Source organism: Epinephelus fuscoguttatus, linkage group LG20, assembly GCF_011397635.1.
Source record: "Epinephelus fuscoguttatus linkage group LG20, E.fuscoguttatus.final_Chr_v1".
Classification (NCBI taxonomy): Eukaryota; Metazoa; Chordata; class Actinopteri; order Perciformes; family Serranidae; genus Epinephelus; species Epinephelus fuscoguttatus.
Genome location: NC_064771.1, coordinates 1,433,458 through 1,448,936, shown reverse-complemented (window position 1 = coordinate 1,448,936; position 15,479 = coordinate 1,433,458). Strand labels below are relative to the sequence as shown.

The following is a 15,479-nucleotide window of genomic DNA, read 5'->3' as shown; positions in this document are numbered from 1 at the left end:
CTGTTAGATACAGAACCAATTTTAAGATTCTGATGTTCGTCTACAAAGTGTTAAACGGCCTTGGCCCCTCTTACACCATAGAGCTCCTCTCCCCATATCACACTGTAAGAGAACTAAGATCTTCTGTACTGAGATCTAGGACTAAGTATTACGGGGACAGAGCTTTCTCTGTTGCTGCCCAGAAACTCTGGAATTCTCTTCCTCCCTCCATCCGATTTTCCCCTACCACTGAGATTTTCAAGAGTCATCTTAAAACACACTTTAACTCTACCGTAATTCTACTGTTTTTTTTCCCCCGTTAAAGGGGTTTTTTGGGGGAGTTTTTCCTTATCCGTTGCGAGGGTCATAAGGACAGAGGGATGTCATATGCTGTAAAGCCCTGTGAGGCAAATTGTGATTTGTGATATTGGGCTTTATAAATAAAATTGATTGACTGAATTCACGAGCCTTTAATTATGACTAAATTTGACTGTCATTGTTGATGTTACTATCACAATGTAGTGACGGTATAAAAACATCAAGGATACAGTTTTTGCTACAGGTGCAATAATAACTGTAATACAGTCTTTATATGTTATCATTACTGTTATTTTATTGCTATTATCACTTTCTGTGTGTGTGTGTGTGTGTGTGTGTGTGTGTGTGTGTGTGTGTGTGTGTTGTAAGAGCTTAGGATCAATCCTATGTATTGAGTGCTATATAATAAAGTTGACTTGACTTTACCTGTTATACCACAGAGGGTCATTTTGCCCCGTAGTTGTATACTCTGATTATTGCCATAGTAGCACTGCTGTGGAATCCAGACAGTGAAAAATGACTTCTCTGGTGTTATGCCTGTCCTTTTAATCAGTATGTTTGGTATGTCATTATCAGGTGCTGAAGGACGGCATGTTGGATAATCTGACTCCTCAGCTCTTCCTTGATGTTAACAAACCTAAATATGATGGCACCGTACACCTGGACAAGTAAGACACACACTAAGTCATCCTTCTGTTTAAATCAGGGACTGCTGTTTGCTTCTCTCTGGATCTTGATGTGTTCATTTCCATTCCCCCTGCAGAGTGACAAGAAAGATGTGTCCAAACCTCAGCCACTTCGTGGCCTTCTCCTCAGTCAGCTGCGGCCGTGGCAATGCTGGCCAGAGTAATTACGGGTATGCCAACTCAGCCATGGAGCGTGTATGTGAAAAACGCCGCTACAATGGCTTACCTGGATTGGCAGTCCAGTGGGGTGCCATTGGCGATGTAGGCGTGGTGCTGGAGACCATGGGTGGCAATGATGCAGTGATTGGTGGCACCCTACCACAGCGTATCACATCCTGCCTGGAGGTGCTTGACCTCTTCCTGTGCCAGCAGCGGCCAGTGATGTCCAGCTTTGTACTGGCAGAGAGGACAACAGTAAAGAGCGAGGCAGGAAGCCAGAGAGACTTGGTGGACGCTGTAGCTCACATTCTTGGTAAGAGCTGAGCTATCTAAAAAAAAAAAAGAGTGTAGGTTTTAGGAAAAGCAGGGCTGCTGTTCATTGTGAAAGATGACCCAAATCAAGCAAGTTTAAAAAATCTGAAAGCTGACTCCTTCAGTGTCCTGACCTAAATGCAAAACAGGCTGAAAAAGATATTCAAAGGTCTAAAGTGTGACAGAAATGTAAAGCATACAGGAGTCTAAGTACATAGACAATAAAAACCCTTTGGATATTTAATGAAAAAAAACACGGCAACTTGCACAGCACATTATTTGTTACCACAGACCAACTGCAAGTGCAATTCAGTGTTGCATTTTTAAAACAGTTATAACTGCTCAATTATGGTTGTAGAGTATTCATTCATTTTACTTCACTGTTCATTGAGAAGGCATTCTTCTTTTTCTTGAGCTAAATTTGATCAGGCAAGGCTAGCAGCATTTTCACTGTGCCCTTCCCCCTCAGGCGTGCGGGATGTAAATAGCCTGAACCCTGACACTTCCTTGGCTGACCTGGGCCTGGACTCCTTGATGGGTGTGGAGGTTCGCCAGACTCTGGAGCGTGACTATGACATCGCCATGTCCATGAGGGAGATCCGCCAGATCACCATCAATAAGTTGCGAGAGCTGGCCAACAGCAAGCCAGGTGGATCAAATGGTTTTATTAAGAAAGAAAAAAACAAGACAACATTAAGAGATGCAGTTAAAGAGATCAGTTTAAATCCGGTTTCTTTGCAGGATGCGGCTTTTTAAAACCCGCAGATACACTTACATATGTTTGTTGTCTTTGCTACTTCCAACTATCCAGAATCTCTGCATACTATGGCCAAGAGGGATGCTGTTCAGTCTTTGTTGGAGTCTGATCTGTCTCAGATGTTAGTAAACCCTAACGGCCCCACAGTGACACCACTCAACAGGGTTCAGAGCCAGGAGAGGCCACTGTTCCTGGTCCATCCCATTGAGGGCTCCACTGCTGCCTTTAAGATGCTTGCTCTCAAACTCAGCATGCCTTGCTACGGCCTGCAGTGCACAGAAGGTATTTAGTGTTAACAAACACACTCATTTAGGCTCACAAAAGCAAAGAGAAATTAAAAAAGGCAGCATATTACCATGCTAATACAGAGCAAGGCCACACTTTGTCCTCAAAACAGAATGCTTATGATAAGTCCTGAATATTACAATTTATGCTAAGACTGAGTCATAGGTGTTTGACTCAGTCTTTATATATATATGTATATATATATATAAATATACAGTCTGTATATATATATATATATAGAGAGAGAGAGAGAGAGAGAGAGAGAGAGTATGTGTGTATGGTAATTGCCTCTCTTTTCCACCTGTTGTTTGTCCAATTTGCACAACAGCAGGTGAAATTGATTCACAATCAGTATTGCTTCCTAACTGGACACGTTGATATCCCAAGAGTTTGATTGACTTTGAGTTGCACTGTGATGATGATGTGTTCCCTTTATTTTTTTGAGCAGTGTGTATAGGTATATATACGTGTGTGTGTGTGTGTGTGTGTGTGTGTGTGAGAGAGAGAGAGAGAGAGAAAGAGAGGACGATTTAAATCTGTGAACTGATTATACAATGTTCAACCGAGCTCATCCTGGTGTATCCCCTCTCCCTCAGCTGCTCCTCTGGACAGCATCCAGTCCCTGGCAGCCTACTATGTGAAGTGTATCAGACAGGTTCAGCCAGACGGGCCCTATCGAATTGCTGGATATTCCTTTGGTGCCTGTGTGGCATTTGAAATGTGCTCTCAGCTACAGACCCAGAATTTGCCTGTGGAATACCTCTTTCTGTTCGATGGATCACACTCCTATGTGGCAGCGTATACACAGGTTAGCAAAAAGAGCTATTTTATACACACACACACACACACACACACACATGTGCAGGGTTTCCAACTGTTTTGAGAGGTGTGTTGCACAAAGGGAAAGTCAAAGAACGGGATTGGTCTGATTTCTGTGGGGATGTGAAGGAATATCTGTGACACGTAACGTAACTCTTAAGTATTTCACACATTAATACACTAATACACAGTAGAAATTAAAAGATTAATATTTGCATTTAATGATATACTTTGGGGGGGGCGGCACGGTGGTGTGGTGGTTAGCACTCTCGCCTCACAGCAAGAGGGTTGCCGGTTCGATCCCGGGTGTGGGAGCCCTTCTGTGCGGAGTTTGCATGTTCTCCCCGTGTCAGCGTGGGTTCTCTCCGGGCATTCCGGCTTCCTCCCACAGTCCAAAGACATGACTGGGTTAACAGGACTAGATTAATTGATAACTCTAAATTGTCCGTAGGTATATAGGATACACACATAGGTAGGTCTCTATGTGTCAGCCCTGCGATAGTCTGCCTGTCCAGGGTGTACCCTGCCTCTCGTCCGATGTCAGCTGGGATAGGCTCCAGCCCCCCCACGACCCCCAAGAGGATGAAGCGGTTAGAAGATGAATGAATGAATGAATATACTTTGGGGACAGCTTGAGATTTAAATTAATCAAGTTAACTCCATGTTTGTTTTCTAGAGCTACAGGGCCAAGTTGACACCAGGCAAGGAGTCTGAGGCTGAAACTGAAGCCCTGTGTGCCTTCATCCAGCAGTTCACTGGCATCGCGTACAACAAGGTATACAGCCTCTGATACATGTGCACGCACGCACTCACTCACCAAATATTGTCACGCATTGTGACTTCCCAAACTATTTAGCTGCGAATATTGTGGAGTTTGTAAAGTTATGAGTCCTGATGATTAACAAAAATCAAAAAGGATGAACCGTGGCTAATTAATCAGTGATGACATCACAGTAGGGCTGTTCGATATTGGGGGGAAAAACTGATATTGCAATTTTTTCTGAGATATATATTGTGATATGAAAAAAATGCAGGGCTTTTTACCATATGACTTTAATAGCTCTATTTGGAAAAAATTCATCATTCTATAATTATTGGAGTAATTTTGTAGTGCATCTGCATACAAAATAAAAAAGACAATAACAGCTGAAAAATTACCTTCTACTGTGAAGACTCCTCTGAGGAGGCGGAGGGGGAAATAGGTAGTTTAAAGGGATAGTGCACCCAAAAATGAAAATTCAGCCATTATCTACTCACCCATATGCCGATGGAGGCTCAGGTGAAATTTTAGAGTCCTCACAACACTTGCGGAGATCCCAGGGGAGAGGGGGTAGCAACACAACTCCACCGAATGGAGGCTTACGGCGCCCCAGATTCAAACGTCCAAAAACACATAATTGAAACCACAAAATATCTCCATACTGCTCGTCCGTAGTGATCCAAGTGTCCTGAAGCCAGTGAGCGCGGTGCACAGAGAAGCAGTTAGAGCTACAGGCTACAATGAGGCTAAAAACAGAGTTCAAATGATGTTTTTCCAAACAACTTTTTATGTCGGGGCTTCAGGACAATTTTTTCACTCCGTTGTCATTAACACACAGGTCCGAAAGACAGGCACAAACAGGACCTATACATGCACAAAGTGGAGAGATGTCAGAGTGAGGGGGCTGCCTTGGTCAGGCGCCCCAAGCAGTTGGGGGGTTCGGTGCCTTGCTCAAGGGCACCTCGGCAGTGCCCAGGAGGTGAACTGACACCTCTCCAGCCACCAGTCCACGCTCCATATTTGGTCCGGACGGGGACTCGAACAGGAGACCCTCTGGTCCCCAACCCAAGTCCCTATAGACTGAGCTACTGCCGCCCAGTATCTTCACTCTAGCTTTAAAACTCAGGCCGCTACAGCCTGTGAAGAACACGACCGTTGGCTAAGGCTACCGCATTCTTGCACAGTAGAGGAGGTTCATCAGTTTTGGGACTGCTACACTATAATGGCAAACTAGATTAAGATTTGGATAAGAGGCAGCAGAGTGGTGCAGTGGGTGAATTGAGCTCCATTTCCACCAAAAACCTTTGGTATAGTACCTTTGGAACCAAAAGGTACCTTGACCCTAGGTCCTTTTAGCATTTCCACTGCAAATGGTACTCTTTAATGTGGGTGGGGTTGTTGTCACTTACTGCTCTGTCCAGCACTTGCTATATTTCTTCATCACCGGTGACATAGAGCAAAGTCTGTACCTTCCTTATCGTCCTGTTGGGAACATAAATTCGGGCTTCACACAGAGGCACCAAAATGTTGGGAACATATTCAGGCTTCACACAGGGGCACCAAATATGTAGGGATTTAATTGGCTATCGGAAATAATTATTAATTATTATTAATAATTAATAATTATGTTAATTAATGTGACTTTGTTTGTGATGTGAGTTTGATTAACAATTAAATTAATGACAACAACCAAAAGGATTTCGGAGTTCTTGACGCAGCAGAGGTTGACTATTCACTCTTGTGCAACATTAAACAGACAGCAGGCATGATTCCAAAGAATTATATTTATTCACAAACTAGCAAGCAAATCAAAACACACAAATTCTAACTAACTATATACAAGCTTGGTGTGCGTGTGTGTGTGTGTGTGTGTGTGAGAGTGAGAGAGAGAGAGAGTGAAAGAAGAGAAAGACAAAGGCAGGTGTGGTGATCAAGGAGCCGTTTGGCCTACAAAACAAAATGGCTGACAACATAGAACTACCAAAATGGCCGAATCAAGGCAGGCTTCGGGTCGGGGGAGGTGTTTGTCTGACCATGTGGTCAGGATTTATGCTGAATTCCAGGCAACCTGTAACTCATGTTTTTACAACCTTCTACCTGTGAAAGTGCACTGGAACGGCAGTCAAACCTGTAACTTCCCACCCGTGAACTCGTACCAGATCGACGTACTCCCAGTTACACTTTTTGACATCACACAACCCTCTAAACCAATGACCTTACTCCTCTAAACAACAATGGCAGCTCCATGGATGCAGTGTTGATGCAGGTGATACACGGTGAGAAATAGACATTAAATAGCCCTAATGTTAACGCATTATTGGCAGCTGCTCCAACAGCTGGTTTCCAGTGCAAGAATAAATCAATACAAAATATGTTTCCAAACACACAGATAACGTAAAAAAAAAAAGTATAATAGCTTCTGTGGCCTTATGTGCCGTTTCTCCTCCTCCGTTTCGCTCAAATGAGCAAGAAACTGGCACCTTTGGTGACAGAAGTGATCATAAACAAACATAAACCCTGCACGGTCCGCCATGTTGCTTTGAGAGTTTGGCGTGACTTGCCTGGAACGCCATGAAGTCGTGAGTCGTGACTTGATTTGGTGACTTACGGGCTCAAAAACTTGCCTGGAACGCAACAAAAGACAAAGGAAAAGAAGCGGGAACTTTGAGATGCCTGTTAGGGTGTAGCTCTGTTGAAAGCCTATTTGTTAATGAGTCTGTGTCAATGTGACGTGTGTTGCAAACCGTGTGGATTAGTGCAGAGATTGTTTAGTTGGGTGCAAGAATCTCTTTGTGAACAGTATTAGCAAACTAAACACTTAGCTTTGGTGAAGCCAACTAATCAATGACCTAACTGCAAACTATCACAGCAATAACTCAATGAACAGCATTAAATCACATACAACAAGTTAAACAGTCTTGCTTAGCCTGTAAAGCTGTGATAAGCTATGCCCAGTTGTTACGTTACCAATCCTTGAATGGATGGGAGAAAGAGTCACTTGGTTGTGTACTGCTTTGTTAGCCAGCAGAAGAAGGCTGAGAAGAACTGTGGTTTCAGCTGCAGTCTTTGTTGTGTCCTTTGTTCCAAAGGTGAAACTCCGAGGAAGCTGGTCGCTCAGGGTTTAGCAGAGTTAGACGCTGGGTGCTAACTCACTTGGTTCTCTTTGTTGCTGGAAAGCTAGTTGCAAACCTTGTGTTTGCAAGAGAATCTATGATCAATTGCCCTCCTTTTAGTGGTTCAGGGCTATGGAGCCAGAGTCTGGGCCTCTGGGCTGTTCCAGGCCCGGCCGGAGACAGGTGTGAGCTGCTCCGCAGTTGGAGCAAGAGCTGTGAGCTGTTGTAGCTCCAGAGCAAGAGAGAGCGCTTGAAAGGAGCAGGACTTAGCTTAGAGTTTGGTGACATCACAGAGGGGCATGTCACTGTAACAGTACTGTCCAATCAAGTTGTGAGACTTGTGTCTCACTTTGTGTGAGGTGAGACCTCCTGTGGAGATGGGTGTCACCTAGCTCTCTTTGTTTGAAGACAAAGAGCATGCAGAGGAAAAAGCCTTTAAATGTCCAGTGATGATTTTACCAAATGATAAATCATCTGTGGTCCTGTGATTCCCAACAGTCCACAGAACAGAGTTGCATGCTGACATTTCCAGAACAAAATAGAACCGGCTGCAGTGAGTCTCTCTTTCCATGGGATATTTAAAAATGCACTTAGTCCTTCTCAGGCAAGTGCAGGGGGCAAAAGGGTTCATGGTTCTGAAGAGAGGGGCCTTTCTGTGTGGTTTGCATGTTCTCCCCTGCCAATATGGGTTTTATCTGGGTTCTCTAGTTTCCTCACATAGTCCAAAGACATGCAGGTGATTTGTCCTTGTTTAAGTGCTGTTCTGAGGTCTGGTCTATCACTATATATATTGCTTCAATAAGTAAATTCTCCTCTGACCCCTGGCCTCTCTTATTCTGCAGCTTGTGGAGACTCTTCTCCCACTGTCAGATCTGGGAGCCCGTGTCAACACTGCAGTGGACCTTATCACCTCCAGCCACAAGAACATCAGCCGAGACTCACTGCACTTTGCGGCCATCACCTTTTACTACAAGCTGAAGGCTGCTGATGGCTATGTGCCTGCGACAAAATACCATGGCAAAGTGACGCTACTGCGTGCCAAAACCAGCAGTGAATATGAACAAAACCTGGGAGCTGACTACAAGCTCAGTGAGGTAATGCATACTCACACACATTCACCTCAGTGTCTGAACACACATGGATGTAAACTGTAACTGCAACTTGACTGGTTCAGAGGCATAAAACTGTGAGGCAGTAATTTCAGTTTGATCCTGATTATTATTATTGCACATTAGACTTACTGCAGGTCCTCTTGTGTATGCTATCACACATTTAACTATATATAGTGAAAACACAAGTATTTGACAAATAATCTTAAAATCGCTCTGAGCCTAAATGCTGATTAAGTTGTGTCTGATGGGTGTGTCTTTCGTCAGGTATGTGATGGCAAGGTATCAGTCCACATGATTGAGGGAGACCACCGCACCTTCCTGCAAGGAGAGGGGGTGGAGTCCATCAGCAGCATCATCCACAGCTCACTGGCTGAGCCGCGGGTCACAGTGAGGGAGGGTTAGGCATGTCCTGCCCAACCACACCCTCCACCTCCACACTATTTCCACAACATTCCTAGAATCTGTCTTTGTCCAACTTTGTTTTATAGAGTAAGAATACTCCACAGCATGTTAACGCTCTGTGCCATTTTGATCGAATATCCCATATGCACCTTTTCAGAACTCATTGGTCAATTCAAGCACTGGACATTCTCCCTAACCTATCTGAGCTCTTAGCTGGTATCTTCCTGTTTGATAAATAAAATGTGCTGTCAGTGTGTACAGTAAGTTATGTCTCACCATGTTTCAGTCAGCCTTTTTTGGATTGTATTAAGGATACCAATTTTATCAATCAACATTCACATACGTATAGTGGATGACTATTAATTATTGGCAATTTATAAAACACAACATTTTTAAGTATCTGAGCGTTTTTTACAGAACAGTCCAAGAAAAATAGGTTTTTGCAGGGCTGGACCTGGACAGTAAAATCAGCTCAGGCATTTTGGCCCAGACGGACCTAAAATAATCTATGACGCAAATGTGAGCTCACACATATGCAAGTCAGTCATATTATTCAAAGGCACAGATTTTTTTCATTATTTGGAGGACACATATTAAAGTGGTGGTGTCTCGGTGCCTCCAGCCAAAATTTTGAGCATCAAAGACTGCACCAATTCATGCCTTTTCTGCAATTTATGGTTAATACATTATATATATCTATATATATCTATCTATATATATATATATATATATATATATATATATATGTATATATATATATATATCTTGTGATCGCTAAAACATGGTCATGGTGGTTTTGACAGGACATGGTGAAAACATACTTTCAAATTCAGTGTATTGAAAAGGGATTTTTTTTTTTTGAAGTGTAAATAATTATCGATGCCCTTAAAACACCCTCATGCCCTGATACTAATAAAACATAACCATAAATGTTCGTAACCAATGTTATTTTTATCTGAAATAAGACCCCACTAATAAGCAAACAAGTGTATGTAGATATCTGATAAGGTCAAAGGGTCTGTCTTGGCAAATTTTTCCCAGCTGACAAACTTGTTAATGCCAACACATTGTTGAGTTTATTGGTTGCTTCGCCCCTTACTAACAAATGATTGACTTCTGTGTGAACACAGGGTGTTGTTCTGAGGGTGAAAACTAGTGACAGTTACAGTATTTTTGATAGACCCATGGTGATGCACTGAGTAGGTTTGGTAGGAAAATGTCTCACTAAGTGTCGCATCCTCTCTCAAATCAGCTGTTAGGTTGTGAATGACTACTAACTGATTTGGACAGCAGAATCCTCTGTCCTGGATCTCTGCTGAAAGGCTGTGTCCTTGCAGAGCTGTTTGACACCCATCACCCTCACTTAGTTTCATGATACCCAGTCGAGCAATCCACTCCCACTATAGAATAGCATATAGCAGCCAACCTGATCTCTGAGACCTCTGATCTGGTCAATGAAGGGTCAGGTGACTTGAGGCAATTGTGGTGACTGCAGTGAAAAGGAAGTGACAGTCTATGTTAATGTCTTACATTGTAATATTCCCGGTATGTATTGTTATGACTAATAAAGGCCTCTCACTGATCACTTTGAGTGTTTTGTGTTTGTCCATAAATTCAACATGTGAAAGATAGAAATAAACATGATGTATGAATGTCTTGGTTTTTGTCTTGTTAATCCACTGGGCTTACACTGTATATCGACTGTGAAAACAATTTGGGCTTGCACTGACTGGTGCTTGACTGTCATGACATGTCAGCTTCATTAAAAGTATAGCTGCAAATTAAAAGCAACAATAGATGTAAAAACACAGAGACAATACTGTGATCAGTTCCCTAATTTAATTTTAACATTTTTTTCAATCCTCTCCAATTTCTCGTTTTATTTTATGGTAGTGATATCAATGTAAGTGCACTTGTCCTAGAACCGCCACAACAATCTGACAGACCGTTTGGGTTTTTATAATGCAAATAACTCTGTTTAGATAAAACCTACAAGCTTCTCTTCCTGTGACGTTTCCCAAAAATGTGTCTTGTATGTTTTCTGAAGCCTATAAGTTACAAAAATGAAACACACTAGACTTCTGAGCATTTATACACAGACCGATGCTGAAAATTAAACATTTTGATACATACAGGCAGGTTATACATATTGCAAAACTCTATAAAAGTACACCAAAGCATACGTTTTTGTTTCCAAATATTTATTTGAAAACGAAACCATTCATACGGTCAATAAAAAAAAACCATTTTGTTAATAAAAAACGAATGTAATCTCAACAGTGACCCTGTTTCCACTAATTATTTCGGTGTTTATTTATTTTATTTTATTCTTCCGTTTGTTTGTAATATAGCCAGCAATATTATAGACCAAAAGTTAATCTAATTTATTATTGTAGAATGTATTTAGCAAATCACCACTTTCAACTGGAGACACAGCGCAGCAGTAAAAAAAAAAAAAAAAAAAAAGCATTATAAAAGGCAGACAAATAGCCTAGTGTTAATTAATTGACATGTGACATTGGAGAGGTTGTCAGTCCTATTCTATAGTCTGTAATATTTTTTTTAATTTTATCATAATGTGGCGAGTGGAGGGTGGAAAAAGATTTGTTGCCAGACAACGCCACCAGGGGAGTTGCGCCCCCGGAAATAGTTAATTTTAACAATGCTGAAGGTCGCACAAGGTTCGAAATTACCACAGGGCAAGAGACGGCTTATAGAAAATATACCAGTAATTTTATTTCCACAACAATCAATAAATTCCAGCTGTTACATGCAATGCCTGCACTTGGGCCAAAAAAAAGGGGAATGAATGGACGAGTGGACAGAGCTGGGGCTTACCACGGCAGACCAGAACCAAAATCAAGGAGGAGGAGAAAGTAAATTAAACACCCGTGGCACTGCACACACACAACTGAGGATCTGTGAACAAAACCCGCCACCAGGGATTGGGTCGCCGCCTTGGGCCCGCAGCACCTGTCCACAAGGAGAGGGAGAATTAAAACAGGCCCACAGCGAACAAACAGCTGCTTTAAAACACGTACATGCTAATGCTCGCTCACGCACACACACACACACACACACACACACACACACACACACACACACACACACACACACACACAACAACAACAACAATGAAGTAAGTAAAAAAACAAACAAGGAACCAAAATACCATTAGACATAATAATAAACTCAACAAATTTACAGAAACAAAATAAATCATATAAACATGAGCTCAGTTAAATCAATAGCCGCTAGTGGCACTGCAAGTCCAGACGCCAGCTCAATGAGGAGCTAAATGGCCACGGAGAGTCACGGGCTAAACAGCGCCACACAACCCAAGGGCTGAGACCGGTCCAGGAGATTCCAAAACAGGCCACGAATTAAAGAGCAGAGCCAAAACAGCAGCACCATCCAGGAAACGGTGGCAGTAGATTCAACCACTTCGAGCCTCACCGGCACAGCCTCACGGAGGGGCAGAGGAGAGATACTCTAGGGCTGCGACACAAAATAACTACAATCAGCCGGGAGCAAAGAAACAGATCAAAAAGAAAAGAGGCGGACAACGCCGACTTACCACCCGGAGAAACAACCGCACCCAGGAGGGCTCCCAGCGGGGCAAACCCAGCCGCACGCCACCAGCAGTCCGACACACTGCGTCAGGAGGAAGATTGTGTCACCATTACGCAATCTGGCACATTAAATGGGAGAAGGAAACAGCGGTGCGCACCTTACCTATGTGCTGCGAGAGGAAACGTGCGCCTCAATGGCAGACGTGCCAGCAAGCACTACAACACAGCCACGCCAGCTCCGCCACACCTGCACAAAGCCCGACACACCCGGCCACAGCCACCACGGGGGACCAGCAGATCCGAGAAGGAGAGAGAAAGAGAGAGGCGCGCACATTATGGCCACACTATTTTGCAGCGTGGTGCGGCGCGGCGCGGCGCCGCCCATCAATCAGTGCTTCAGGTAAAATCAATACAGCGCCCTGCTGCGAGAGGGAGTACACAGTGCTCCGGCTACAATAATTTCTCGGAAATCACTCAAAAATGCATTCTTTGTATGCTTCTGAGCACACAGGCAGCATAAACAATAAAGTTACATATGATGGTCTAGCAGACCGTTGCGGCGCTTGGAGGCAGTTGACAGTGACAGTTTTTTCAGCAGCCATTTTTCTTCCCACCTGTATGGTTGACATTGTGTCTGTTTCCATCGTCTATCTGTTGTGGAAGTCCATAAAGCGCCTTAGAACCAAACCAAACCGTCGGTTTTGGGTCCATAACATCCTCCAGATGCACAACGATCTCAGGGAATACCTCCGGCTCTTCTAGGAGCTGCATCTGGATGCCAAGCGCATTCAGCGGTACACGCAGCTGACTGCTGCCCAGTAGTCAGGGCTCTTGGCGAGGATCGGAGGCAGGATTGCCTGGTTGGACACCAACTACATGCGCTCCATCCCACCTGGGGAGCGCCTGGCTATTTGTCTCTGGTGAGTGACTGTTTCACTGTCATTTATAGCAACAATATTAACCTACAATTAATTTGTCGGTGTCCACTGCCATCATAGCATCCACCGGTGTGGCAACAGGTGACCAAAGGAAGACGGCCACTTCACTTACGGCAGCCAATCAGCATTGAGCTGCAAGCGACAGGACCGAGCGAAATACAGCTCCAGATGGGATTTCTCATCTCAAACAACGAGCGAAATTTCGCTCTCTCGCTTGGAACCCGATCGATTTTTCTCCCGGGTGAATATACGCTCAATCGCCCGTTTGCATTGACTTTGTATGTAAACTCGTCTCTAGCGGAAAAAAAAACAGGTCCGGTGTGAACACACCTTAACTTGCAATATGATTTGGTGTGATATATACTGAAGGTGCCTAGTACTTGTATCAACGTCTGCAAGTAATCAACATCTGACTGTCAAGTCAAATAAAAAGTACGATTCACAAACATTTCGACAATATTGTCACTTAACATTGAACCATACAGGTATGTATTTAAAAATAAAATGGAGAAAATAAATGAAATAGTTTTTGAAAAATTGTGCATCTTAAAATAAAGTGTTTAATTTTAGAAAAAAATAAAGTGCAGCAACAGCTTGAATTTTCCTTTTTCTTTGTTAAATGTTTCACATCTTGACTTAACAGTCTCAACCAATTTTACAATAAATAAATAACAATTGAACAGTTTAACAATTTCTCTTCCTTTCACTCTTTTCCCACTCTCCGCATTTTTTGTTGTTCAGTGAGAGAACTGAGCTCGAGCTTGTCCTGCCAGGATTTTAAATCTGGACTGGAATGGTGTCAGGGCCATTCTCATACACATGCAGGTGCTCATTGGTGAGCCTGGAACAATATTTAGTTTTTATTATGTTCACTGTGAGCCTGGAACGATATTTAGTTTTTATTATGTTCATTGTGGAGAAAGCTGCCTCGCAGGTGTATGTGGAGCCAAACATGGTCAAGATGTACAGGGCTACTTTCCTCAGACCTGGGAAAGCTTCCTCTGTTTCTCTCCCTGTCTCTAGCTTACTCACCTCTTGCTCTCCGTCTTCTCTTCCTGTATCGCTTTCTTTTTTTTCTGTATTTCTTTCTATCATCTTTCTGCTTGTCACTCACCTCTCACCTCTCCTATTTGACTGTATACAGAGTTGCAATGTTAACTGCCTGGAATGCAGAGATTTGATTGGCTGGGTAGCATCACATGGGATAGCTTAACTCGCATGCAATTGGTCTGTGCGTTTCCTGATCAGCTAAACCAGGGCCGTAAAGACTAGAAAAGCTGCACCGGTTAAAATAGAAGCGTCCCGTCAAAATTTAAAATCCCTTAACAATTTACTGGTTATAGGTCCGGGTCCGCAAAGGACGGTGTCTGGGTCCAGACTCGGACCATGGCCTCCTCTTCCTTGTTGCACATGCCCAACAATGTCCAGGGCCCATATTCACAAAGAATCCTAAGACTAAAAGTAGCTCTTAGTGACGTCATTCTAAGAAAAATTCTAAGATTTTTCTTAGAATTTTCCCTTGGTAAGATAAAAGTTATTCACAAAGCATCTTCGGCCTTAAAGGGCCACTGTTTAAAATGGGTTGAAAACCGTTGAAAACAGTGACATCAGTGGTCAAATTCTAAATTGCAGGGCTCACTCACTCACCCCTCCCATTGGGTAAATGACAGTGGCCTCACAGGGACAAAAAGCCTTGTGCAGACACAAGTTTTTCAGGAGTAGGTCTATCTAGTGACGAGATGAATGTTTATTTAGAAATCTAAGCCATGTTATGATATTGTAATGAATCACTCACGAGCAGGAGACTAGAGGAGTGCTCAGGAAAAAGGCCAGTTTATTTGAGCACTCCAAAAACTCTGGTAACACTCCAGGGGGTAAAAGACTCCATCCCAAACTCTTCTAGCGTAACACACACACTCCATACACACATTCTCGTTTACAATACCAAGCGGGTACCCCCTCCCCTCTCTGCTCCACCAATCTCCAGCCCGCACACTGACTGGCAGCATAGCCTGTAAACAGAGCTCAGCTGTTTATTTAGCCTAGCAATATCTCCGGACTATAGCAGCTGCAATGGACAACTTTGAACGCGATTTTGAAGAGTTTCTTGTAGTGGACAAAGACCCAGAGCCATACCTGTTTGAGCCGGAGCATTCAGATGAGGAACTTGGATGCTGAGCGGGCGAGACGAGAGGCTGAATCCTCCGCTCCCATTTGGCTGCACAGAATGGGATTCAGTGCTACTGCTACCATTGTTGGGGAGATAT

The 15,479-nt window shown here is 43.3% G+C and overlaps 1 protein-coding gene across 1 annotated transcript in view; it reads left to right on the top strand.

Annotated features, from left to right (window-relative positions):
* Nucleotides 1-10,354, top strand: part of fasn (fatty acid synthase) — a 96,386-nt gene extending 86,032 nt beyond the window's left edge. The window contains exons 35-42 of the mRNA XM_049563855.1: nt 874-965; nt 1,061-1,455; nt 1,924-2,103; nt 2,266-2,493; nt 3,093-3,304; nt 3,992-4,090; nt 8,031-8,282; nt 8,565-10,354. Coding sequence (XP_049419812.1) covers nt 874-965; nt 1,061-1,455; nt 1,924-2,103; nt 2,266-2,493; nt 3,093-3,304; nt 3,992-4,090; nt 8,031-8,282; nt 8,565-8,702 — 1,596 coding nt within the window. The 3' untranslated portion in view covers nt 8,703-10,354. The remainder of the gene's footprint in view (nt 1-873; nt 966-1,060; nt 1,456-1,923; nt 2,104-2,265; nt 2,494-3,092; nt 3,305-3,991; nt 4,091-8,030; nt 8,283-8,564) is intronic.
* The last annotated feature ends 5,125 nt before the right edge of the window (nt 10,355-15,479 follow it).